Source organism: Myotis brandtii, unplaced genomic scaffold, assembly GCF_000412655.1.
Source record: "Myotis brandtii unplaced genomic scaffold, ASM41265v1 scaffold276, whole genome shotgun sequence".
In the NCBI taxonomy this organism is placed as follows: Eukaryota; Metazoa; Chordata; class Mammalia; order Chiroptera; family Vespertilionidae; genus Myotis; species Myotis brandtii.
The window spans coordinates 2,875,193-2,901,970 of NW_005360509.1; the positions used below are offsets into that span (position 1 = coordinate 2,875,193).

The window sequence follows — 26,778 nt, forward strand, 5'->3', positions numbered from 1 at the left end:
GGCACTTACAAATCAGTAAGAAAAAAAGGCAAAAGACACAAATAGGCAGTAATAATGTGAAAAATGTTCAAGTTTAAAAACAAAAAATGCAAATATGAAAATTATCATGTCAATTATTAAAAACATTGATAAGCTTAATATATGAATTCAATAAATAAGGGTTCAAATTAATAGCAGGAGCAAATAATGAAATACAAAAAAGGCCATAAATATGCACAAATAAATTATGACAAATCATACAAAACATAATCGCTTAATAATATATATATTAAAACAAGCTATTTTTCACCTTCCTAATGGGTAAAGATCTTAAAGCATGAATGCCTATGGAATGGGAAAATTGGTATGCTCATACATTGTTGAGGAGCTTTTAACTGGTGCAAGTTTTCTGAAGGGAAATTTTCAATATGCATAAAAAGTTTAAAAAATACACATAATTTTCACAGCAAAAATGTAACTTTAAAACTGTATTTCAAGGAAGTATTTTAAGTTGTCTTTGAGTTGTGGGTATATCACTTTCTGTGTAAGCTTTTCTGTATTTTTCCAAACTTTTTGCAATAAATAGGAATTTTAATTTAAAAAGAGAAATAAATAAGTGCTTTGGGGGAAATAATTTCCTACTGACTCACTTTTTTTGAGCTGTAAAAGCTCATGAAAACAAAGACTCTCCTTGCAAATGTGGTACTTCCTATTCATCACCTCTGGAATCATGTATTAATAGTTTGAAGAATTTAAAATCAAGCATTTGAAAACTGAAAACTGATGGAGACTAAGATAACTGGCAAAAGCAAGATTAGGAGAGAAAAAGAAATAACTGAGGAAAAAAAAATTTCTATGTATACATTTTATAATGAGAAATCAAATACCTTAATGCAGTCGATTAGCCAAACTAAGGCTGCCACAATGTGAGGCCATGTATGAGGGGCCCCTACTGTATACATGGAGCTTTTAGATAATGCAAAAGGATACCTATGAAAAATTAGAAAAAATAAACTAACTTAGTAAGTTAATTTTATAAAAATGTCTAAATTAACCAAGAAATTATATTTAAAAACTTCCACATATACACCAATAGTCTTGAGTTGTTTAGAAGATCATTGTTGACATTCTGTCCTTAGTCATCTTAGTCTCAGATGATTTTGTGTATTTTTTGGTTTCTTTTCTGCAGATTACTGTGTATATATATATCCCCTAAGCTACAGAATGCAATTTACAACCAATATGAATTTGTCTCATAAAAGATCATCTATCCCCTCAAACTAAATGTACCTCAAATCAACCACACATATGCAAACTTGTCATCCTCAAATCCATTCTTCCCTGTGTTAACCTACACAGCTTTCTAACTTCATCTCACCCCTTTTTCACCAGGTCTTCAATCCTATCCCTTTTTGCTTCTATATTGCTTCTGTGGTATCCAGCCCATCCTACCTATTCCTTGTCACTTCAGTAGCTAAGGGCCTTATGATCTGTCATCTGTATTTAGGTAATAACCTTCAAATAGTTTTTCAAGTTATCCTACATATGTTGCCCACGGGGACCATCTTAAAGTATATTATTTCTCTTAACTCAAAATCTTTATAAATTTATTGAGATTGATTCTTATCTGTGTTCTTACATTCTGTCTAGGCTAATAAGAAATATAACATACAAACCCAAGCCCTTTAAAGATTCTTGGAACCTCTTCTTCAAACTTTGTGTCAGGCAATTCATACGAAGGGCACAGGAAGCCATAAAGAAAAGTGAAGATCTTCAGGAAGTCTTTAACAGAAGGAGCTTGTAGAGATTTCATGGATACATTATATGCATAACCATTTTCTGTAAGGAACTACAATAATTTTTATGAAATGTCAAACATTTTATAATAGAAAAATTATTAGAAATGCTCACAATTTAGGCTATTTAAAATTATAAAATACCTCACAGAGTAGTCGAATACACTGCTGAATGAATGCTTTGTCATTAAGTGGTCTTGGGTCCTTGATTTTTTCAGAACAGGAAAATATACCAAATTGACTATTCCGGGATCCAGTTCCACTAGTTCTGGAAACATTAAAAAAAAAGAGTCAAAACTATTTTCTTCTGTGGTCAAATCTAAATTCTTTCAAGGTGATTTTAAATTTTAACATCAGCATCAAACATTAAAGTTCAACAATTCTTTAATTTTTTCGGCGGAGATGAAAACAAGGACGTGCTTCTTATTAAAACAGCTTTGTTTATGAAAAACTAAAATAAACAGATGCTATTTATGTTAACATGTAATGGCTTCTTATTTTAAACTGAATTAATACATATTTTAAAATTTTCTCAGTTTTGATTTCTAATATGGTTAATATCAAGAGATATAGCCCACAAAATAAAAGCTTTTTGGAGTCTTAATATTTAAGTGTATAAAGAAGTCTGGGACTAAAATGTTTAACTAGATAACAGTTCCTCCTAACTTTAAATATTATGATTCCATAGTATCTGAAAGTTAGGTATAGAATTTTAAATTAACTATTCATTTATAACTATAAAATAGTAGTCTTCCCGGTTGGTGTGGCTCAGTGGTTGAGCATCGACCTATGAACCAGGAGGTCACGATTCGATTCCTGGTCAGGGCATATGCCCAGGTTGCAGGCTTGATTCCCAGTGGGGGGCGTGCAGGAGGCAGCTGATTGATGATTCTCTCTCATCATTGATGTTTCTATCTTTCTCTCTCTCCCATCCCCTCTTTTCTCTCTCTCTCTCTCCCCACTCCATCCCCTGTGAAATCAACAAAAAATAGTAGTCTGACTGTGCTGATATATCTCTTTGCATCATTTAAAACAGATATAACCATTTAAAACAGAAGAGAACTAGATTAAAACTTTCTCTTGAAAGGGACCATGCTATCTAATTTGTTGTATCCAGAGAGCATTTAGTTCAACCCTTGGCTTGAAGAATACCTTCAGTAGAACTAATAAAAAATATCATTACCTTTTACCAAATAGAGAGACTTTTCTTTCAGATGTGGGTTTGGTCATATTCAACTTTCCAAAGGATGGCTTTTCTTTGCTTTAAGAAAAGGAGGAAAACACACTCTTTAAGATAAATATAAAAAAATATTAGTTCAAGAAACTTTTGGAAATACGTTAGAACCAACATATTAGGTTTCCTATTACCTATAAAAATAATTCAAAATTATGAAAACTTTTAGTAGCAATCATAACTGCAATAAGAATAGGCTAATACAGTATAAGTTATAATGCTAAAATGTTATGAAGAAAAGATAGCTACATTATGATTTCAATTATCTTAAAATATGGACATTTATGGATAACAACATTAAAGGAAAAGAAAAAACTTAAAAATATTTTCAATCATAGGAGGATAGCCACATTAAAAAAATTTTTTTGAGGCCTAGTCTATCAGAACACAGCTACACTTAACATACATTATCTAAATTACAGACCTAAAACACTGAAAATGGTAGCCTTTTAGTTCCCGTGCAATTCAAGACAAATCTTTCGGCGTAAGTAATATGCAACAGTATAAAAGTTTTTTCTGACTTCAGAAGAAAAGCCATGCATAAATATTTCAAATTCCTAAAAGTAGCTGCAGCTTATACTATGTAAACCTAAGCAATTTAAGAACAGTTAGCAAATAAAACTTGTACCTTATGTTAAACAAAATATGTTAATTACATGTCTGAAAGTCTTTTTGAAAAGAAAGGATTTATTAGGCAAATGACGGCAAACCTATGACAGGCGTGTCAGAGGTGACACGCGAACTCATTTTTTTGGTTGATTTTTCTTTGTTAAATGGCATTTAAATATATAAAATAAATATCAAAAATATAAGTCTTTGTTTTACTATGGTTGCAAATATCAAAAAATTTCTATATGTGACACGGCACCAGAGTTAAGTTAGGGTTTTTCAAAATGCTGACAGGCCAAGCTCAAAAGGTTCGCCATCACTGTTCTAGAGCATTAAGTCTGAACTGCCAGCAGCATGGCTAGATGAAAATACATGTCTGATGTCCTGGGAGATGTAAGCTATTCTGAAAGAATTTACATTAGCTACGGGCAAAAGGGGTGGGGGAAGCTGAAGTGGGGCCAGCTCGGGATGGGTCCAGAGTTAGCAAGGAAGAAGCATCCACTCCTTTGGGTTAGCTGTGGGTGGCAGACTGAAAAGTTGGTATGTAACTAACAAGTGGAGAGGCACCTGGGCTTCTAAGGCACCTGGCTATTTTCTGTTGGATATTCACAGAAATAGCCATCTTGAAATTAACCCTAAATTCCCACTTACATAGAGAAATGCGAGCAATCTTTCGTCATAGGTGGCCCATGGCTACTAACGGCTAACCGTCTCTCACGCTCTCAGGCCGCGGTAAGCTGCATGTCATTTCATTTTAGAGCACTTCAGAATGTCTTTCTTGTCACTTGGTATGTGAGAAGGATTGATACAGATCTACAGGGGCTCACTAATAGCCTTTTTCTTAGTAGGAAGGAAATCACTCACAGAGTAAAACTAGTTTACCACAGCAAGTTCTTTTGGACACCTTTTTTCCCAGTGCATCTTGAGAAAACAGTTTGGAGAAGTGGTGTTCCGTAGACGGCTACTTAACTGCAGCTTACCGTTTGCTGCAAATAATACCTTTAATCGAGAACTTTGCTAGCTGAATACACCTCAGCAAGCTGAAAGTTACTGCACAGGGAATGAATGTCAATTGCCTGGCAAAAGACAAGGCATTGAGCCTTAAGGAACAAATGAGGTAAGGCACAACACCTTAGTAATATGCCCACTTTTAGCTTTCACTGACCCAAAATCGGGTGCCCCTGGCCACAGACAAGATTCATCGGACATCACTGATAGTGCAGCTTTGCTATTATCGCCTTTACAGATTGCTTTGTCCAAGACAATGAGGCATGAGATACTTACGTCTGAGGGGTGTAGAGGCCTTGTTTATTGAAGTCTTGGGATCTTAACTCCTGCATAGAGAGGCGGCCAGCACCGCCGGTAGAAACTGAACTGCGCTTCATGCTTACGACCTGCATTCATGAATTCAGTATTAAAAAAACACACAACTTTCCAGGTGGCACTATGAAGCACCCACTTTTATCTTCAAACAGAAAGGCAGTCAAGTTCCATTGTTCCTTCAAAATAATCTTTTCCCAGGGAGTTGATCCTAAATTCCCACAAACATAGATGCATCTGAGCCGTCTTGTGTTAGCTGCTGGTCAACAGCTATCAACAGGCTAATTGTTCTGCTTTTTTTCTCTCGGCCTCTGGCTGCTGTAATTTCGTTTACAACCTCTCAGAATTTTTCTTTTCTTCTCAATTTCTTGGTTTGCCCATGCATTTCTTTTTAAACATATGCTTCTGCATCCATCCATCCATCAACGTTTCCACTCTAACCCATAGGCCCACTCCCCATCAATACTTGAAATGTACTCTGAGGATGGAGATGAAGACTTCCCCAAGTATGTACTCGGGCCCTAGGCTGTTACACTCCCATCTCAAACCCACCAAGCGGCTCCTGTCCCTGGCTCCCCTCAGTTCTTCCCCCTTTCCGGTCTCCTGCCTCTCTCCTCCCCATCAGCGGCCCCCAGGCCACCCCCTTTCCCGTGGGAAGTCGCTGCCAGGAGAAATTTATTGGACTCCCGGACACCAGCGCCTTGTAGAGTGGGGCCCGAGGCTTCCCACAGCAGCACAACAGCCCACACTAGACCATCGCCCGGCAGGGCCTCTGGTGGTGGGCGCTCTCGCCTTCTCCCTGCCGCCACAAAATAACCCCAAAGTCATTACTCACCTTTCTTCCAGTTTTCTGACCGGATTCAGAAATCAAATTTCCGTAAACCGTGCGATAACCTGCGGGACAGGAGGGCAGCCGCCAAAACACCAGCGCCTGGGCCCACCCACCCGCGCCGTTAGAATTTTAAAATCTCCGCGGATGCTGACGTCATCACGTCCCGTGCTCGCGCGTGCGCATCTCTTTCGCGGAGGCTGCTCGTCGCGGGAAATCTGCGTGTGTCGCGTCCCGCCGTCTCGCCGGGCGCGCCGGCGTCTCCCGGGCCCTGTAAGCGTCCCCGACCCAGTCCGGTCCGACCCCCAGTGTAGCTCCGAAGGCCTGAGCGCTCTGAGTCGCTGAGTCGGGGGCAGAGCGCTCTGAGCCGCCCCGGAAACGCTTTGTCCGTACAGCAACATGGACGCGCCCGTTGACTCTTAGAGAAGACATCCTCTCCCCCGCTTTGGGCTGAAAGGGGCGTCTTTTATGACAACTATTTAGATGCGTGCTTTTTTCACGATGCAGATCTGGGAAGCCGGCATGCACTTTTCTGATGAGGGAAGCAGTGAGGGAGGAGGGAGTGAGCCTGCTGAGTTTGGGCGCAATCGGTTCCGAAGATCGCGCCGGTGTGGCCCACGCCTGGGTTCGGGCTCAGAATTTGCTCGCTAGGATTTTACGACCTTTTTAGTCTGGTGGTGTCCTGTGAGAGGGTAGAAGGAATCCGGATGATTAGGGGGTGATTGGTGTGAAGCAGAGAAGTAGGAGAGACCAAGAGGTGCAGTGAGCATAGGTTGCTCTGCTGTTGGTGATGGTAAACCTGGTATTGGTCCTCCCTTCACAGTCACTCCCGCTTCCCTGAGTCTGAACTCGGACAAACACCGCCTATGATACCTAGGGTGGTGGGGTTGGAAGAAGAGCTCAGAACCAAAGTCGGGGTACCCGGGCCTTGTAGCAGTCGTGCCATTAACTACAGTTGTAATTTTGGGGCACGCTAACCCTTCTGTCTGACTTTCAATCTTCCTATCTACATTTCTAGCTCTCGGTGGATATTACAGGACCTCCTCACCACCGCGGTGACTCTGAAGGGAGGACCAGTACAGATTTACCGTCACCAAAAGCATTTGTTTGAGCAGTTGCTTTGTGCCAGGCTCTGCACAGCACTTCATGTCGATTATCGCATTACGTTCTCTAAACTGCCCTCTGAGATGTCATAAAAAAAGGTGAAATTGTGGCTCAGTGAGATCAAATAGCTTGTCCCATGGTCATAAAGCTAATGCATGGAGTTAAAAGTTTGAATCTAGATGTTACTAGTATTAACTGTGCTATTAGTCACATATATTAATTTGTCCCCCCTCTTCAGCGTTCCACTATACTAGATTTAGTAAGCGATATCCAGAACTGAAAAGCATCTTTTGAAAAAAGGAAGTACTAGTTGCTGGAGGAGAACTGCTCAGAACCGATACAGATCTAGACTCTGTAACCTTGCAATTTTGCTGTGGTTTAGTGCTGTTAAAATTGCATTTTGCTTTACTTTTATCCTTTTGCACTCCATTGGTATCAGTGGTTAAGTAAGGCCATGATACCGGAGGATGGGCTGACTTATTATGTTAAACGTAGTTTGAAAAACAAGAGCTGATATGCTAACAGCTCCTCTGAAATTGTGACCTCTAGGTTTATCTCACTAAAAAGGGTGGATTCACATAGGTAATACAGTATTCTTTCCAGTGGTTAAGTAAGGCAATGATACCGGAGAATGGGCTGACTAATTATGTTAAATGTAGTTTGAAAAACAAGAGCTGATATGCTAACAGCTCTGAAATTGTGACCTCTAGGTTTATCTCACCAAAAAGGGTGGATTCACATAGGTAATACAGTATTCTTTGCTTTGACAGGACACTTTCACCTGTTAAGGACTCAGTGACTTTCTGACTTGGAAGTTGTAGACATAGTGGTTGGATCCAAGCAGGGCCCAGGAAGATAGAAAGATCAAATTGGGATTCTAGAAATAAGAACAGGTTTTAACTCTCTTTGTCCAAGTTGGCTGAAAATTTTGAATTATTAACCCAGATATTAAAAGTTTATATTAAAACACTAATTATTTTTAGACCTGCTACATATCACGAATGCCTAACTTTTCTGTACATGTCACGTTTATTTACTTGTGTATTTATTTGTGTATGAAGTATATTTTTGTTGAAATACAGGACATTTAAGAACTTGATCTGGAAAGTTGGGTTTTACTTCTAATCTCATTCCCAGAGGTGTTTTCTTTTTTTCTTTTCTTTTTTTAAAGAAAGAGAATGTCAGTGGTGCACCAGCTGTCACCAGGATGGTTACTGGATCATCTTTCTTTCATTAACAAGATCAACTATCAAGTTCACCAGCATCATGAATCTTGTTGCAGTAAAAATGAGCCCACTGCTTCTGTTCACCTTGATTCTGTGTCCTCCTTTGGATCCTCAACTAAATTTATTGCTTCCGACTCTACCACTAAGCCCAAGAATGATGGTGGAGGAAATTGTGAAATGTTCATACAAAAATATATTTTTAGATCTGAACTGTTTGATATCACTAAACCTTATATAACTTCAGCTATTCACAAGGAATGCCAACAAAATAATGAAAAGGAAGATCTAATGAATGGTGTTAAAAAAGAAATCTCCATTTCTACTCTTGGGAAGGTAGAAAGTTTTAAGAAATTTTTATATTTCTACAGAAAACAAGAGATTTATTATTCCAGTATCAAATACCTTGTTATTTACTAAGTTTAAAGAATAAAGCATAAGAATCAATCAAGCATAAGAAGGCTTTAGTGTATCCAGAGTAATTTTTAACAATTTGCTAATAACCCTTGCTATACAATCCCTGCCTTCATGGATCTTATAATTGTAAAGGGAAGAAAGATATTATTAAATAAACACATTGAGAGTTAGAATAAGAAAATTAATAGAGGTAAATTATTACATTGTTATAGGTATCTGAAGTAGCAATTTTAATATTCATTGATTTTTTTTCTCGTACATATGTTTTTTCTCTTTCAACTAATTATTGATCATCTGCTATGTGTCAGGCACAGAAAATATTTCTGAGCTTTCAGTAATATAGTATGTAGGTAATTTATCATTACTGTTATTAATTCAGGCAAATAATAAACAGTTGTAAAGGACTTCACAGTTCACCAAGAATGGACATTGTCTTTTAATGTTTATGTATTTTAGTATTTAAATGTTTAGGTGTCTTATATTGGGTAAATTTCTCATTTTAATATGGAAAAATATAGATGAGCATATGTAATGAGATTATCTTGATAAAACTTACCTTATTTCTGATATGCTATGGCAAATTGTGCTGAACAGTTGTAAAGGACTTTACAGTTCACCAAGAATGGACATTGTCTTTTAATGTTTATGTATTTTAGTATTTAAATGTTTAGGTGTCTTATATTGGGTAAATTTCTCATTTTAATATGGAAAAATATAGATGAGCATATGTAATGAGATTATCTTGATAAAACTTACCTTATTTCTGATATGCTATGGCAAATTGTGCAATTAACTTAATCTAAATCCATTTATTTATTCAGCCAACAAACATTTCTTGTTAGTCTGCTAGGAGTTTGCCACCATGTAGGCACTGAGGTTTCAGCAATAAAAAGTACATAGGCCCTGCTCTGTATTGCACTGTCTTACGTGTTCTTTGCTCTGGAGTTGTTAGATATAGGATAGTATTAGTATATCTGATTTGTACCTAGCCCTCAGATCAATTACAAACAACTATTAAAAATACATTGGACAATTTTTTAGGTATATAGATAATAGTTCTTCTCCAGAACTGAAGAAAGTCCAGAATAATTATACCATATATATCAACTGACAGATGACACTGCTGACTGTTTATAGAATGTCTCAGTTGTTCCATGGATGTCACTGGTACCATTTAGTACTATTTTTTACTAATAGCTGAAAAGGCTGAGGTGACCTTTTATCACCTATTAAATTTGTAGTAAAAGTAACAATAATAATTATGTGGGAAAACATTTTTATCCTTTCTCCATACCCTCTGCACTGATTTTGACCTAAATAGTAATTATTACCTTTTAAAGACTGAGTTGCTCCAATATGGAAAATGTGCTAAAGAAAAAAAATTCAAAATATTAATATTGTGATAGATGGCAGTATAATTTTCTCCCTGTAATTTACTCTTTAGAAGCGTAAAAGGTGTGTTGGTTTCAATCAAGGTGAATTGGATGCTATGGAATACCATGAAAAGGTAAAGTGTGAAATGTTCATTGATAACATTATAAGATTGATGTGAAGTAGTGTAAACAGACAGATATAAATAAGGATGTTCTTAAAAATGCAATCATGTGATCAAGGTTAGAATTTAATAAAGGAGTGGTTTATTGCTACTTTCATAGTAATGAACAATTTAAACAAAGTTTTTATTAAAACTTCATATATTCCTACTTTACATATTTAATGTAAGTAAATTTATGCTATATTGGTTAAGTTTAGAAATTTTATAAGTTATAAAAGCCTACTGTCCATAGCTAAAACAACTTAAGAGAGTGGCAGAAGAAAGCATGAATAATATGAAGGATATATTTCTGGAACTTAGAGATAAATGAAATCTAGGAGATAAAGAAATGGGAGAAAACTGAGGGAACACAAATATTTCAGCTTAATTGCCTAAGGAACACCTTCAACTGAGATGGGAAACCAGGGTTGGACATGTTGAATTAATGTGATGGTATGACATTGGATTTTTTCCCCAAAAAATGTTTTTTGTGGTAAAATATACATAATAAAATCTATCATTTTAACCTTTTATAGGTGTATAATTTAGCATTAAATGCATTCACACTATTGTGCCATCATCACCACTATCCATCGCCAGAACTTTTTCATCATTCCAAGTAGAATCCATACCTATAAAATAATAACTTCCCATTCCCTGGTATCCTCTACTTTGAAACTGGTTGATCCTCTTGAGACTTCCTTTAAGCTTTTTTAGTTAGCACCAGAGCAGACTTAGAGCTTTTTGTTTGTTTGTTTCCATTACTGAGGCAATGTTTGTGAATTATGAGATTTTTCATTTGGCCAGTGGGAGCACTAACTGTTCCCAGCCCTGTATGAGCTCTGGGGATTGTTCCCTTTGATCATTCCTGGTTCTTTCCTTGACTTTGAGTTTCATCATATGTATATGCTGATTAATACTGAAGTGGAGACTTGGCCCTTTGCAGCTTTCAAGACCTCTCTCTGTGCAGCTCTTCCTCTGTGGTATCCTCCTCTGAATACTCTACGTGCTTGGCCTTTTCAGACTCCAAGCTCTGTCTCTTCAACTCAGAGAGACGGTTGGACTCTGAATGGTATCCTCTGTGCTGCTGCCTAGAAACTTTCTCAAGGCAGTTGGCTGGAGCAATCATTTGCTTCTCCTTTTTAGAGACCACTGCTCTGCTCTGTTTGACATCTATCCATCATCTGAAGGCCTTTTTAGAAAATAATTTTTAGAAGTTTATTTCAGATGAAATGTACTTGATCTTGTCCAGAAGCAGAACTGGGTTTTATTTTTATGATTATTGTAGTTGCATGTCTGCAAAACTGTTTATATATTCATTTTACAGTTATTTTTCTTTAATTTTTTTAATAATTCAAGCTATATTTTATAAACTCAAAGTATGTTTATTTGAAAATTAAGTCACTAGGAAAATTTAAGATTAAATCTTGTGATTTGAACTTAATTCTCTTTACAGATTAGAGATTATACTTTCTTTTAGAAACACTATCAAATTCATTTTATAATTTAAGGATGTATTTTCTTATATATATTGTTTTGTTATTTAATTTTCATTGAATTTATGAGGTTTGTATCATTCCCCAATTAGGAAACTGCAGTTCAAAAGTATACTCATACATTCTTATCTTTTCATTGTAGTATAAAATTATTTTCCTATAAGCATTCTGGTTTGATTTCAATCCATAAATGTTTACATATTCAAAGCACAGTAGGAATTTCATTTTTTAGAAAATTGTTTTAATGTCAGTGACCTTTTAATATACTTAAAAATTTTTTCTTACAGATCAGGGGGCTGATTTTGAATGGATCTTCACAGATAATCCAAGAAGGTTTAAAAAGTGGCTTTCTTCATCCACTTTCTGAAAAACAGGACAAGTGTAATGAGCCCATTACTTTATCATTTGATACCTGCAATTTATCAGAATTATGTGAAATGGCAAAGCATTTGCCTTCTCTGAATGAAATGGAACTTCTGACATTACAATTGATGGAAAACGATATGTCTGTTACAGAGCAGGATTTATTTTCACGGATTGTTGAAAACAACTCTAGATTTACAAAAATGATTACTTTAATGGGACAGAAATACCTGGTGCCACCAAAAAGCAGTTTTCTTTTGTCTGACATTTCTTGTATGCACCCGCTTCTGAATTGTAAGTAATTATTATGTTTATTATTAGAAAAAGATAATTTTTCTGTGGCCTCAAAAGTCAGGAGCTAGTCTGAATATTAACTGAGGGCAAACATTTTATGAGGATAAGGTAAACACTGAATTTTCTCAATGTAATTTTGCTTTTAAATTCAAGTTTAAAATGCTGAATTTTGCTTTTTAAAAATATTTTAAATTCTTATTGTGAATAAGGGGTCAAAAATACCTAGTCCCTATGAGAGCAGATACAATTACTGTTTTGTACTTAGGAATTCAGGATACAATTGGGTTTGACCAAATAATTTTATTTAACTTTTCTTCATAGCAAAGTAGAAACACTTCAGATATGAATATTAATTCTTAGCCTTTTAGGTTCTTCTATTTCAAGCTAATGTTCAAGTTATTGTACCAAATTTCTTGAAACGTTTTCCTGTATAAAGTTGAAAACCAAGCCCAGACCAGAATTTGAATTTAGATTCTGAAGCTTAACTAAATGTGAATTTGGGTACTTCACAAAACTGAGCTTGAGTTCCCTAATCTATAAAATGGATATGATAATACCTACTGCTCAGGGTAATTTTGAGGTTAAATGAATAATCTGCATCAGGAGTTTAGCTCTGTGCTTTATATGTTTTTAATAAATTACAACTCAGTATTTTAAGGGATGAGTAGGTAAAAGGTAGATATTGATCAAGTTGAATTTAATCTGCTATTATTATTTGGACATTTTATGTAAAAATTTAGTTAAAATGGCATAGCTTATTAATGAAAAGGTTATTTTAATTATGATCAAGCCATCTTACACATGAGTGGTTATTCATGCCACAGTATTATAAATTCCACAGGGTAAATGATAGTTTAACAAATTAATGAGAAAATCATGCTATTCTTGAACATTTTTTCCATTCTTTTTGACTTTTGTTACTCTAATAGTTTAAAAACTGTTACTTCCTTATTTTAAATTGCATTCTTTTGATTACTTATGAGATTGTACATTTACAAAAATATAAATCACGTTTGTTTATAAAAGGAGGAGAAGTGACAGCTCTTCCTTACTGTGAAATTCCAATTAATAAATGTGGATGGAATGAATGATGGAACTGGAAAATTTACATTTGGCAAATACCACAGTAGTTGGATATAAAAGTAGTGGGTGAAAACATGAGACACACTATATTTGCATAGTCTTCAAATATGTGACACTTATTAATTACAAAGGAAAATCTAGAGAAACCTGTAGACTACACTTTAACTGAGTGATCAAAGGTAGTATCACCAATAATGAGACATTCTGACATCTGTATTTCCTGATAGGTGGTTTTGATAAGGACATAGCATTACTTCATTGGTACTCTTGCCCAAAAAAACCTATATTTAATCATGAGGAAATACTCAAACTGAGGGACATTCTACAAAAATAACTGGCCAGCAGTCTTCAAAAGTGTCAAGATCATAAAAGGCAAAGAAAAACTGAGGAACTTCCCCAGATTGGAGGAGATTTAGTAGACATAACAATTAAATGCAAAGTGTGATCCTGTTTTGGATCCAGGACCAGAAAAAAATCGACACTAGTAGATAATTGAGGAAATTTTATTATGGCTGATATATCATTTAAAAGACTGAAAGTTTATTTCATAAAGAAACTTAAAAATAAAGCAAAAAACCTTGAAGTTTGAAAAGACTATATTAATATTGCTATGAAGACTAACAGGGTTTTAAAATCATTGGTGTCCAGCTAAGTGAGCTATAGTTATTTTCAGACAGTCTCTATAAAAACAGTAATAGGTGAAATCATGTTAAAATCCTAGCAGTACTAAATTAATATTTTTTAGTTCATTTAGTCTATTTGAATAAATGCCACAAATCCTTTGTTGCATTGCATTATATTTGTGTATGTGGTGAATGCACTTTGGTTTTGAAGAACATGTTTAGGTTTTAGGGTGACCACATACACTCTAAAGTTTCTGAAATTGTGTCTTTGTTCTTAGGTAGGAAAACATATGATGTGATTGTGATAGATCCACCATGGCAGAACAAGTCAGTTAAAAGAAGTAACAGGTAGGTATAAATAAGTCTTCTATTAGATATGTTTTCTGAAGGCTATCGTCCTTTGAACATTTTAGTTACATGTGCTAAAAACATTAGTTTTTGATATAGGTTGTCTCAAACTGCTAAAACACTTTAGTATTAAAGTTTTAATTTCCTTAAGTAGATAATTCTCTTGAACTAGAGCTATATATAGGTGTAAGGATGTTAAAAGTAACATATTTATTAATTACTGAGTTTACTGACTGAACCCGTTCAGGGATGTTTCTGCAAAGGGCAACATTTTTTGCCTTCTTTAATATCAAACACTAAAGTTTAGAAATAGATACCATAGTATGGATTTCCTTAATAATCTGACTTTTGCCCTAAGCTGCTGGTGGTAATCTGTCATAGCTGGTAGGATTGTGCTTGTGTAGTGTGTGTAGTGTGTGTGTGTGTGTGTGTGTGTGTGTGTGTGTGTGTGTGTAATCTGTTTATTATAGCTTTTACAAATGTATTACCTAGATATTATCTGACCAAAGATATGAGACCTCTACACTGAAAATTATAAAATATTTTTGAGAATAATTAAAGGAAATATTTAAAAAAATTTTCAGTTATAGTTGACATACAATATTATAGTACTTTCAAGTGTAGAACATAATGATTAGACATTGATATATCTTATGAAGTGATCATCCCGATAAGTTTGGTATCCATCTGGCATCATATTTAGTTACTATAATATTATTGAATATATCCCCTAAGCAAAGAGAATCTTAATAAAAGAAGATGTCCCATATATAACTGGAAGACTGAATATGTAAATAGTGTCTATTCTCCCTAAATTGTCTAGGTTTTTTGCAATCTCAAACATCATCTCAGAAGATATTTTATTTCTGGTGAAAATTGAAAAGGTGATTCCATAATTTATATGGAAATGCAAAGGGCCAAAAATAGCCAATGCAATAAAAAAATTCAATTTATGTATAGTTGGTATACAATCTTATATTGGTTATACTAGTTTCAGGTATACAATATAGTGATTTGACATTTTTTATCTGATAACCCCAATAATTTTAGTAATCTGTCACCATGCAAACTTACCACAATTTTATTGACGATATTCCCTTTCTCCTTTTTACTTATTCCTCCATCGCCTCCCTTCTGGTAACCATCCCTTTGGTCTCTGTTTCTGTTAAGTCTGTTTTTGTTTTGTCTTGTTTATTTTGTTTTCTAAGATTCCACATGTAGGAAAATCCTTATGGAATTTGTCTTTCTTTGCTTGACATTTCACTTAGCATAATACCCTCTAGATCAGCCGTGGGCAAACTACGGTCCCCGGGCCGGATCCGGCCCATTTGAAATGAATAAAACTAAAAAAAAAAAAGACCATACCCTTTTATGTAATGATGTTTACTTTGAATTTATATTAGTTCACACAAACAACTCCATCCAGATTTTGTTCCGGCCCTCCGGTCCAGTTTAAGAACCCATTGTGGCCCTCGAGTCAAAAAGTTTGCCCACCCCGGCTCTAGATTCATCCATGTTGTTGCAAATAGCAAGATTTCAATCTTTTTTATTGCTGTGTAATACTCCATTTGTGTGTGTGTGTGTGTGTGTGTGTGTGTGTGTGTGTGTTTATGTGTGTTTATGTATGTATAGCACATCTTTATCCATTCATCCGTTAATGGACACCTAGGTTGCTTCCATGTCTTGGCTATTATAAATAACTAGAGGCCCGGTGCACCATGGGTAGGGTCCCTAGGCCTGACTGGCAATCAGGGCCAATCAGGTTCCCCACCTCCTCGCCTCCCTGCCTCCTCCTTTCCTTGCTCTCTCAGTGCCCTGCAGCTGCTGTTCTGGTTGTCTGCCATGTTCCACGCTGCCCCCTCGTGGTCAGCGCACTCCATACTGAGTGATTGAATTCCCCATCTCCTGGTAGAACTCCTGAGGGGACAATTTGCATATTAGCCTTTTATTGTATAGGATGCTGCAGTGAACATAGGGGTACATATATATCTGTTTGAATTAGTGTTCTCATTTTCTTTGGTTAAATACTGCAAAGAGGAATTGCTGGGTTGTATGGCATATCTATTTTTAGTTTTTAAAGGGAGCTATTTTTAGTTTTCTATAGGAGCTGCACCAGTTTTCAGTCCCACCAACAGTGCACAAGGATTCCCTTTCTCTGTATCCTTGCCAACATTTGTTATTTGTTATTGACTTTTTGATACCCATTCTGACAAGTGTGAGGCAGTATCTCATTGTGGTTTTGATTTGCATGATAATTAGTAATGTTGAGCATCTTTTTGTATTCTTCTTTGGAGAAATGTCCTTTCATGACCTTTCCCCATTTTCTGTTGTATTGCTTATTTTTTTAATCATTGAGCTGTATGGGTTTCTTATATATTTTGGATATCAACTCAGATCAGAAATGTCATTTATGAATATATTCTTTCTTTCAAGTAAGTTGTCTTTTTGTTTTGTTGAAGATTTCTTTCACTGTGCAGAAGCTTTTTAGTTTGTTGAAGTCCCACTTGTTTTTTTGCTTTTGTTTCCCTTGCTCGAGGGGATATATAAAAAAAGATATTACTCAGACTGACTTCCTATGTTTTCTTCTAGGACTTTTATGGTTTCAAGCCTTACATTTAAGTCTTTAACCATTTTGAGTTTATTTTTTTAGCCAATAACTTTTTCAATTACATTTTGCATTCATCATTATTTTATATCAGTTTCAGGTGTACAACATACAGTTACCCTGCGTTAGAGTTGGATTCCAGCGTTTATTGTATTTGGCCATTTTGATGTTATTTACTCTTTCTAGAGCAGATTTAATAGTAAAAACCTCATTGTAGTCAATTGAGGAATATAGGAGAGATAGCAGAAAGACTAATTGCATATCAGCCCTTAATTTAGCTGTAGGCAGGAGACCAAATTGAGGGAAATTCTCTGATCTACAAGAAACATTAAAGGTTAGCATGGCTGGATAGCATACCTCTCAAAGAGAAGGGGATTTTATGCAAGGATGGATGAATTATATCCTGGAAGCAGCAATAGGGGACCTAGGAGAGTTCTGACCTCGCTTCTCCCAGTTGTATGTATTGAGTGTTGGAGAAAGGGCAACATATATTTGATTGAGTATTGTAGAGCAAGTAGTGCAAGGGAAACTAGACTTCATACTATTAATGGCCACGAGATGCAAGACTAGGATTTTTAATTTTTTAAATTTTTTTGTAATGAAAGCCTGAGGGTTTTAGAGAGGCCAGTGGAATTGATTGGGAAGGAAGAAAGAATGAAGATGATAGACTGAGGGATGAAAATACGGTAGAATGTTGAGACAGTAGTGTCAAGACTCCCTGTGACAGGGTCCCTGTGTAATGTACAGATTATGACAACCAAACAATAATGATAAAAAGCACGTTGTAAATATTAGTAAAATTACTGAAATGTAATGCATTTAGAAGTGATAAAGAATTATAGCCTGACAAGTTTAAACAAGTAAAAACAAAAAATGAAGTTATTTCTGACTTGCCTGTAATAGTGTGTCCACTGGATGTCACTGTGGGTTCATATTTAGTAATACAAATACATACCTATGGGAACTTTGTGTTTATGGAGTGTTATACAGGTTTTTTCCCTGCTTATTGTTATTTTTGCAGCAAATTTTGCTAATATTTTTCTATTTATTTTTAGGTATAGTTATTTGTCACCACTGCAAATAAAACAAATACCTATCCCTAAACTGGCTGCTCCAAACTGTCTTGTTATTACTTGGGTGACTAATAGACAGAAGCACTTACGTTTTGTAAAAGAAGAACTTTATCCTTCGTGGTCTGTGGAGATAATTGCTGAATGGCACTGGTTAAAAGTAAGTTCAGAAGTTAATTTGTTTGTTCATATAGCATGACATGTAAGTCACATTAATATAGCATCTACTTTTTAATACTTAACACGTCGCTGCTCTACTCCTTCAACATAGTCTAATTAAAACTTCTACTTTGCTGCTAAATACTTTTGTCTTTTCATTTTTAAGGCTTTGTTTGTTCCCTCTTGTTTTGTAACAGAGTTCTAAACTACTGGCCCTAGTAAGCCACTCAGAGAAATACCAGGATGACTTTTTAAAAAGCTCTGATGTCTGTAGTTTAAAAAACAACAAACAAAAATTTTGAGGCATCTGTTCATCACTAAACATAGAAATAGCCTTACCTTTCATCTTCTTCCTCTTTATACATCCACAATTTCAGTCACCATTTTTGACTCCTTTCCTTTCTTTCTTTTGTTCCTGGGGATGGGAGGGAGAATAGCAAAGTAACCCAGTGTGGAAAAGATGGGAAGGTGCTAGAAATAAGAACTTTTCATACTTTAAATCTTAACTTAGGCCCTTCAGTGCCTTATGTGCTGCTGTGCATATTTTTTAAAGGAATGATTGCAACACTCATATTGGTTGAATGATCTTAATATCTTGCTTGCTATAAGAATACCAAAATATACAGAAAAATTAAGGCATTAATTCAGAGTTTACAGGACATCCTTTTAAAGATACATTGTTCACTTAGATGAATTCCACAAAAGCCCTCCTAAATTTTAGAAAGATAAGCCAAATTATTATCACTTAAATGTTTAATATTTAGATAGGTACATTAATGTTAGACACAGGAGAGTTCTATTTTTATATGCTCTGTTTGTACTTTGTAGTCTACTGAAATGTTGTAAAAGCTGTGTACATTATTTGCATCTGTTTTATGGGGCTTTCCAAACAAGCATTCACAGTTGTATTTTTGCTTTCATTATGTATTTTGGGCTTAGCTTTGGTTGATTTGGTATAGGATCATGACAGGAATATAAAACCTTATTTCATCCTGCCCATTATGACATTTCTTTTAATAGTCAGACTGGTGCCAAAGTCAGGAAAAAGTTACCCTCTGAACTCATAACCAGTAAAATGTTAATACATAAAAACTAAGACTATTTGTAGTAGTAATCAGTTCTGAGAGATGATATGGTAAGACCAGAGTTTAAAACAAAAATACAGTCCTATATATTAAAAGCCTAATATGCTAAGTGTCCAATCGTCTGTTCAGTCAATCAAAGCATAATATGCTAATGATATGCTAAGGCCACTCGCTATGATGTGCAGTGACCACCAGGGGCAGATGCTCTGAGACCAGTAGGTTAGCTTGCTGCTGGGGTCCTGCCAATTGGGACTGAGAGAGATGGGCCGGACACGCCCTGGAGCCCCCCCTCAGTCCCTTTCTGGCTGGCCGACCTCCTGCATCCCTCCCCTGGCTCCAATTGTGCACCAGTGGGGTCCGATGGGGTCCCTTGGCCTGGCCTGTGCCCTCTCGCAATCCAGGAACCCTTGGGGGATGTTGGAGAGCTGGTTTCGGCCCCATCCCATAGGCCAGGCCGAGGGACTCCACTGGTGCATGAATTCGTGCACCAGGCTTCTAGTGTAGTATATGAAACCCTATTGTTATAACAGAAGGAGTAATCTGCATTGAGTATAAAGAATATCCAAAGAATGAGAATTTCCAGTGCTTTTACTGCACTGTATGGTAGAGGTGCTATCTCTCATGGGCCCTAGTGGTGATAAAAAGGTTTTCCTGATTTTGTTTTTAGGTACTTTGATATGGGGTAAAGGATTCTATATAAAAGATATGAATATTCTGAAAATGAAAATTTATATCTTCACCTTTAATTAATGAATTAATAGTGTTATTATGAATTACATTTTGAAGCTTAAGTGAGTCTTTGAGAGTCTGATCACTTCAGGATGAAATGATAAAATTAATTTCTGGATTTATAATGCCCAAGGATTGTACTATTGTCTATCTCATCAATCCCTGAGCTTCTATCATTATTAATTTTAGCTCTGACAGCATTAATGACACTGTTTCCTATAAATGAAGGAAAGTATTATAATCTACTTAGTCACATTGCCAGTAATCATTACATATTTGAATGAATGAATAAATGAGTTAATGATGGCATGGTTTCCAGGAATAAATGTTAATGAAAATTGGAGATTTTTGTGTATAAGATGATAAAGTGATTTTTAAAATATTTTTTAGTCCCTTACAGCTGCTTTGTCCAATATGGTAGTTTGTGGTTAGTCTAAACTGAGATGTGGTGTTAGGTATAAAATACTGTATTTTGGAGGTATAGTATGAAAATCAATATAACATATCTCAATACATTTTTTGAATTTATTACATATTGAAATAATATTTTTGATATATTAGATTAAATTAAATATATAATTATAATCAATTTCACTGCTTTCTTTTGAGTTTTTTAAATGTTGCATCTAGAAAATTTAAAATACATATTTGTGGCTCACATTATATTTATTTTTATTAGACAACACTAGCTTGGAGGTATAATAAGTTCTTTTTCTTTGGTGGAAAATGTAGGAAAAAACCCCACAAACAAACCTTTCCAGGATATTTAAAGATATGTGATTTTTTTTTTTACTCGTTCCTATCAGATCACCAATTCAGGAGAGTTTGTGTTCCCATTAGATTCTCCACACAAAAAGCCTTATGAAGGTCTTATACTGGGGAGAGTTCAAGAAAAAACTACTTTACCATTAAGGTAGGAGTGGTGATTTTTCAAAATTATATAAATGTATTAATCTTTAGGTTTTTAAAAATTATTAACCAACTGATCATTGATGTTCATTAATTTTTACATTTTCAAAAATCTGCAAATGTCCCATACCAGAAAAGTATGAATGGTATGGTACATGAAATTTTATAATATTTTTTGTCTTATGTAGTATGTAGTATGTAATTGTCATAATTGTTGAAAAGGAAATTATTAGTACTTAATACTTAAATTGTTGATTTCCATTATTGTTTCTATTAAATTAATTTTAAATTCAGATATTATTTGAAAGGTGAAAAAAATTAAGGCAACTGTAGCTCATATATAAAAAATGTCCTGTAAAATATAATTTACTTTGTTCTCTTTTAACTAGGAATATGCTCCCCGTTCCAGATCACAAATTAATTGTTAGTGTACCTTGTACCCTTCACTCACATAAGCCACCTCTTGCTGGTATGTTTTTTAAATAAAATTGTTCTGACTTCTGTCAAATTAAAAAAAGGATTGAATTTAGTATTTGAATGGTCTAGAGATTTGGAGTTAAATCAGATATGTTATTTTAATTAATCTAAAATTTTATAGCAGAATATATGAATAGTGTTTTTTGTTGTTGTTGTTTTTGTTTGTTTGTTTGTTTTGCTGCCCTTGCTTGTTCTAAAACCAGGAGCTCAGATAGCAGTCAGAGGTGGTTACAATTCCCTTGATATTTGGTAGAAACTCTCAGGGCGTTATGTTGAGGTAGTGTTGCTTTTCTGAACCATTGGAAAGGTAATTGCTGCAGCCTGCAACTCTCACTAGACTTAATGCTTTAGTATAATGTTCATCATTCAATTAAACTAAGCAGCAAGGAATAGTGAAAAGTTTTGGCTTTGGAGATTGACTGCCATGAGTTTGAATACTGGTTGTGCAATTTGAATGAGTTACTCTAATCATTTTCCACCTCAAAGTCCTAATTTAAAGAGGGAATAATGATATTTAATCTTTCAGATATGTGAGGATTGGTTATAATATATTTGAAATTCTGTAGCATATACTAGAAGCTCAGTGAATGCTATATTTTTCAAGTGAAAGTTCAAACAATAGGATGTAAGTTCTTGAGAGAGACTGAATTTGATATTCAAAGTTTGCTATTCAAGTAATTTCTTCAGGAATATATATTTTATTAATTTGATGACCCCTGCTTTTAAAACCCCCAACTTTTCAAACTGTTACTCAGGAAAACTACAGGCTGCCATCCTGTCATATTATTTTGTAGAAAATGGTATAGTTTATGAGTTAGGATATATAGGAAAGTGAATACACATTCCCCAAAGAATTTTTATTGATATCACTTAGACTTTCTGTATCTTAAATTGCTTATGTAGAAGAAACAGTGTAGTGTTACTTCATTTGAGAAATATTCAGATGTCTACCTCATGATTGATTTTTTTACTTAGAAGAAGGATTCTCTGTGAATAATTGCCTTTAAACTTTGGACTGCCATAGATTCTTTAATGCATTAAATATGTGACTTAAATGAAAAGTGATATTGTACTGCTCTTTGAGAAAAAAAATTGTTTGACACAGTTATATTTGATGGAGGAATTCTAATTTGTATTCTTATCACTTAAATTTTAATCAGTCAGTGAGTGCCAAAACTCAATTTAGTGTTTGCTTTAGGGCTTATTTTACTTTTAAAAATCCAAAAGCTAAGATCCAAAATCTTTCATTCTTAAATAATAATTAAACTATTTATCAATTACTTTTAAATAAAATGATGTTTAGAGATAAAGTTGTAAAATAGTGAAAACAATTAGTTTTTTGTTACAACTAATAAAAATTAGTGTTACAGCCTATATCTATGAAATGCAGTTCTGCCATATTCCCAGTAGAGAGCAGCACAAGTACACTTTGAGAACCATTTAAAACAAAAGTTAGATTGGGGGTAATAGGGTGGGGGGCGAATCACATTATTCCATATATGTAATCCTTATGCTTTGGGTAAGTAGTGGTAGACAAGAAATACTTGTAATCCTTTATTTTTGAGTGCATGTTATTATATAGCATGTGCATGTATTTTAGGTGTAGAGCTATACAAATTAAAGCTACCAGAAAGCAGCTTTCAAATTTCTGCAGTATATTTTATTCTGAGATCATAACTCTAGGATTTAGAATGATAGATGTTATATATATAATGTTTAGAACTTTTACATGTAAATGTTCTTAAACTGCAAATTCATAAAATGGAGAGTTCTCTTTTGCTTCCAGAAACACCAAGATTTTTTAAAAAATTATAATTTGTTATTTCTGCCTCAAAATATAAAAAGCGGCAAAATTAGCAGCATATTCATTTCAAATAATACATTTACCCAATTTTTAAGTTTTGAAGTTTCCTCCTTAGATTGAAGGATAAGCCATCAATAACTATGATGGCTTATAACCCAACATTATAAATGTATATTCTTAAGTTTAAAAGATTAGGAAATAAAAGTATTTTAGTCAAACTTTATTTTTTATATTTTACCTTAGATGAATTTCCACTCCTTTTTACTGCGTTTCTCAGTAACAGTCTCTATCTGAAGAGTAAAACATAGTTTTATGAGAATCTATATAGCGTTTGAGCATCTTCTTCCCAACCCTGCTCCTTGCTCTAGAGCAAAAGGAGAATGACTGGCTATGCATGGATTACTTCCTCATTGTTGGTTAGACGTATGTTTACTAATGCCAGATATTATGTAATTATCTAAGTATGTACATGTTATACTCATATTTAAATATATATGCACTTACTTTAAAAAATATATATACTTTTATTGATTTCAGAGAGAAAAGAAGAGGGAGAGAGAGAGAGAAACATTAATCATGAGAGAGAACCATTGATTGGTTGCCTCCTGTACACCCCACACTGGGGATTGAGCCTGCAACCCGGGCTTGTGCCCTGATGGGAATCAAACCATGACCTTCTGGTTCATAGCCCTGATTTATCGGTTTTTGTTTGTAGATGAGAAATGAGGATTTTAACACCCACACAGATGACTTCAGTTTTCCAACAACTTAGCCATGCCAGCTGGGCTGCACTTACTTTTTAATTGAGATATAAGTGACATATCATACTAGTTTCAGATGTACAACATGATTCAATATATGTATATACAGATGGCCCCCAATTTCCGATGGTTCTACTTAACGATTTTTTGACTTTACAATGGTGCCAAAACGATATACATTCAGTAGAAATCATACTTTGAATTTTGATTTTTTTTCCTGGGCTAGTGATATGCAGTACCATACTTTCTCATAATGCTGGGCAGCAGCAGTGAACCACTGCTCCCAGGTAGCCACCTAGTCCCAAGGCTAACCAAATCACTTAAAACCCACAGTGCATTTATTGTATTAGATGATTTTACCCAACTATAGACTAAAGTAAGTGTTCTGAGCATGTTTAAGGTAGGCTAGGCTCAGCTGCAATGTTCAGTGGTTAATTGTATTAAATGCATTTTTGACCTATGATGTTTAAATCACTTAAAACCTACAGTGCATTTATTGTGTTAGATGATTTTACCCAACTATAGACTAATGTAAGTGTTCTGAGCATGTTTAAGGCAGGCTAGGCTCAGTTGCGATGTTCAGTCGGTTAATTGTATTAAATGCATTTTTGACCTATGATGTTTTCAACTTGTGCTGGGTTATCAGGACATAACCATCGTAAGTTGAGCATCTGTATTGCGAAATGATCACCAACAATAAGTCTAGTTAATATCCATCATCACACATAGTTATACATTTTTTTCTTGTGATGAAACTTTTAAGATCTTGCATTTACTTTTAAATTGATATTTAAAATTAATAAGAATAATTTTTTTATTAATTTGCCTTTATGCCATTTGCCCTCTTTTGAACTTAAACAAATATTTAGCATCATAAGACTTACTCCTTGATTTTCTATTTTTTTGTCAATTAGAAAGAAAAAAAAATCATGCGGTAATGTGTTGCATTGAGAAAGGACATGGTAAATGGGTTTAGGTTGTATGTATTTTTCCACTCTAAGTACCTGGTCATCTTTTTTTATTAGATTGTGAACTCTTAGAAAACATGGATATCTGTAATCATAACACTGATTAAGTAGATACTTAGAATAGTAAATATTTTTGACTGGCTGACTCCAGTTTAGATTCCAGATTAAAGTTCCAAAATAGAGTTGCTAACATCTTTGTACTGAAAAACTGAACAAATAAGCAAAAACAAAGAGAACCTTGGTTCACTATTATCTTAGACCACATTAAAAGTGAACTGAGGTTGGTAATGCATTGAATTCATGGGGTAAAAGTAGAAAAGTGCTACAGGGTTATTGTCCTAAGACTTTGGGGAAATCTATCTCTTTCAAGTTCAGTAACATATAATTCTATACTTATGAAAGGACTAGAAGTCTTTATGTTACCATCTCCTAGATGCTAGCAAAGCCCAAATTTAAATTCAGTTGAGTTATAGACAGGCACTTTTAATTCTTTGATTTTTTTTTTAAACAGGGCCAATACTTTCAGACAAATAAGTATCTTGTTGTGAGAGCAATTGAAGAACATTATAAAAACATAAAAATTTTCATATATTGGCCTTTAAACCTTACCTACATCAATTATTCATAAGGAACTCTCCTTATTACTAAAGGGAATTTGATAGATTTCTTCCAAGCTCAATCTTGTATAGCAATTAAGATTTTATTTTACCTGTCTAGTGACTTTTCTTCCCTGACTTGTGATTTTCATACCCAGTTTCTGTAATTAGTGAATAGCTAACTTAGCAATGTGATTAAGGTTAAATTGACTTAAGTATTTGTCTAAGTGAGCATGGTAAAAGCTTCTATGGTATTCTTTTCTTTCTGTTAGTGTTGATCACAGCTACTTATCCAGTATATATGAGATACTTTTTTCCCCAACAAAATATCATTTTCAATAATAATAATATAATGAACAAGGAATACTTAACTGTGGGAATAATATGGTGAAAATTTTAGGTAAGTAAGGATGTATAATTTGAAAGTGAAAGAATGTTCTTAGTACTACCAAGTTATAGCTAGGGGGATATAGTTATTTGTTAATTATGTGTTCTGAATATTTCTGGGTCCAAATGTTCATTCATTTTACTTTCACTAAAGTATATGTTTTCAGAGACTTACATTTTATCTTAGTTTTTAAGGTGAGTTGTCTTTGTATTGTTACTGTAGACTTATTTTTTATGCATGGATTGCATTTATTAAAAAATAAATTAAGTTTGTACTCAGAAGACATGTCAGCATTATTGGAAAACTGAAGTCATCTGTGTGGGTGTTAAAATCCTCATTTCTCATCTACAAACGAAAACCGATAAATCAGGGCTACTGGAAGTTCTCATAGTGTTTTTTTCAATCTCAAGGGTACTTATTTCAAATGACTTTCTACCTATAAATAGGAAAGCCTGTGACAAAATCCTTGAAATTAATTTGTTCTCTCTTTTTTTTTAAGGAAATATTTTTGCTCTTCTACTCTTAACTGCAAAAAGGATATTAATTCCTTTCTTAATAATTTTTGTGTTTTTTTCTCTTTTTCGAACAGAGGTTTTAAAAGACTATATCAAGCCAGATGGGGACTGTTTGGAATTGTTTGCTCGAAATTTACAGCCCGGTTGGACTAGCTGGGGCAATGAAGTCCTCAAATTTCAACACGTGGATTATTTTATTCCTCTAGAGTCTAGATAGAAGCTGACTCTGATCTTAAAGTTGTGATTTTCATCAGTTTTACCTCATCTCTCTCCCTTTATTCTGATTTTTTTTTTTATTATCAACCAGTATGCTTAGAAATGTAAACAGGACATGGTTGTTCAGCAAATGGCCAGAGGTGATTAGCCTTCATGTGATTTTGAGATGAATTTTACTTCAGTTACACTAGCATTGTATATTATTCTAGGCTCATTACAAATAAAGATGTTAAGTGTTTAGAAA

General features: G+C 34.5%; 2 protein-coding genes across 6 annotated transcripts in view; one reads left to right on the plus strand and one right to left on the minus strand.

Moving 5' to 3' along the window:
* NDC80 (NDC80 kinetochore complex component) overlaps positions 1-5,878 on the minus strand; it is a 37,531-nt gene extending 31,653 nt beyond the window's left edge. The window contains exons 1-6 of the mRNA XM_005868744.2: positions 5,774-5,878; positions 4,903-5,012; positions 2,959-3,036; positions 1,920-2,043; positions 1,656-1,828; positions 867-969 (exon numbers count right to left, since the gene is read on the minus strand). Coding sequence (XP_005868806.1) covers positions 867-969; positions 1,656-1,828; positions 1,920-2,043; positions 2,959-3,036; positions 4,903-5,003 — 579 coding nt within the window. The 5' untranslated portion in view covers positions 5,004-5,012; positions 5,774-5,878. The remainder of the gene's footprint in view (positions 1-866; positions 970-1,655; positions 1,829-1,919; positions 2,044-2,958; positions 3,037-4,902; positions 5,013-5,773) is intronic.
* An 83-nt stretch (positions 5,879-5,961) lies between these two features.
* On the plus strand, positions 5,962-26,778 carry METTL4 (methyltransferase like 4). Of its 5 annotated transcripts, none has more exons than XM_014541683.1 (10): positions 5,962-6,040; positions 6,786-6,969; positions 8,043-8,430; positions 9,956-10,018; positions 11,829-12,198; positions 14,183-14,252; positions 17,913-18,087; positions 20,707-20,813; positions 21,199-21,278; positions 26,393-26,778. In XM_014541683.1, the coding sequence occupies exons 2-10, from the start codon at positions 6,914-6,916 to the stop codon at positions 26,533-26,535; spliced, it is 1,452 nt and encodes a 483-aa protein (XP_014397169.1). In that variant the 5' UTR covers positions 5,962-6,040; positions 6,786-6,913; the 3' UTR covers positions 26,536-26,778. The 5 variants fall into 5 exon arrangements, with proteins under 5 accessions (XP_014397169.1, XP_005868808.1, XP_014397172.1 ...); XM_014541684.1 differs by lacking the exon at positions 5,962-6,040 and adding an exon at positions 7,615-7,764 and having other exon boundaries at positions 6,888-7,453; XM_014541685.1 differs by lacking the exon at positions 5,962-6,040 and adding an exon at positions 7,642-7,764 and having other exon boundaries at positions 6,951-6,969.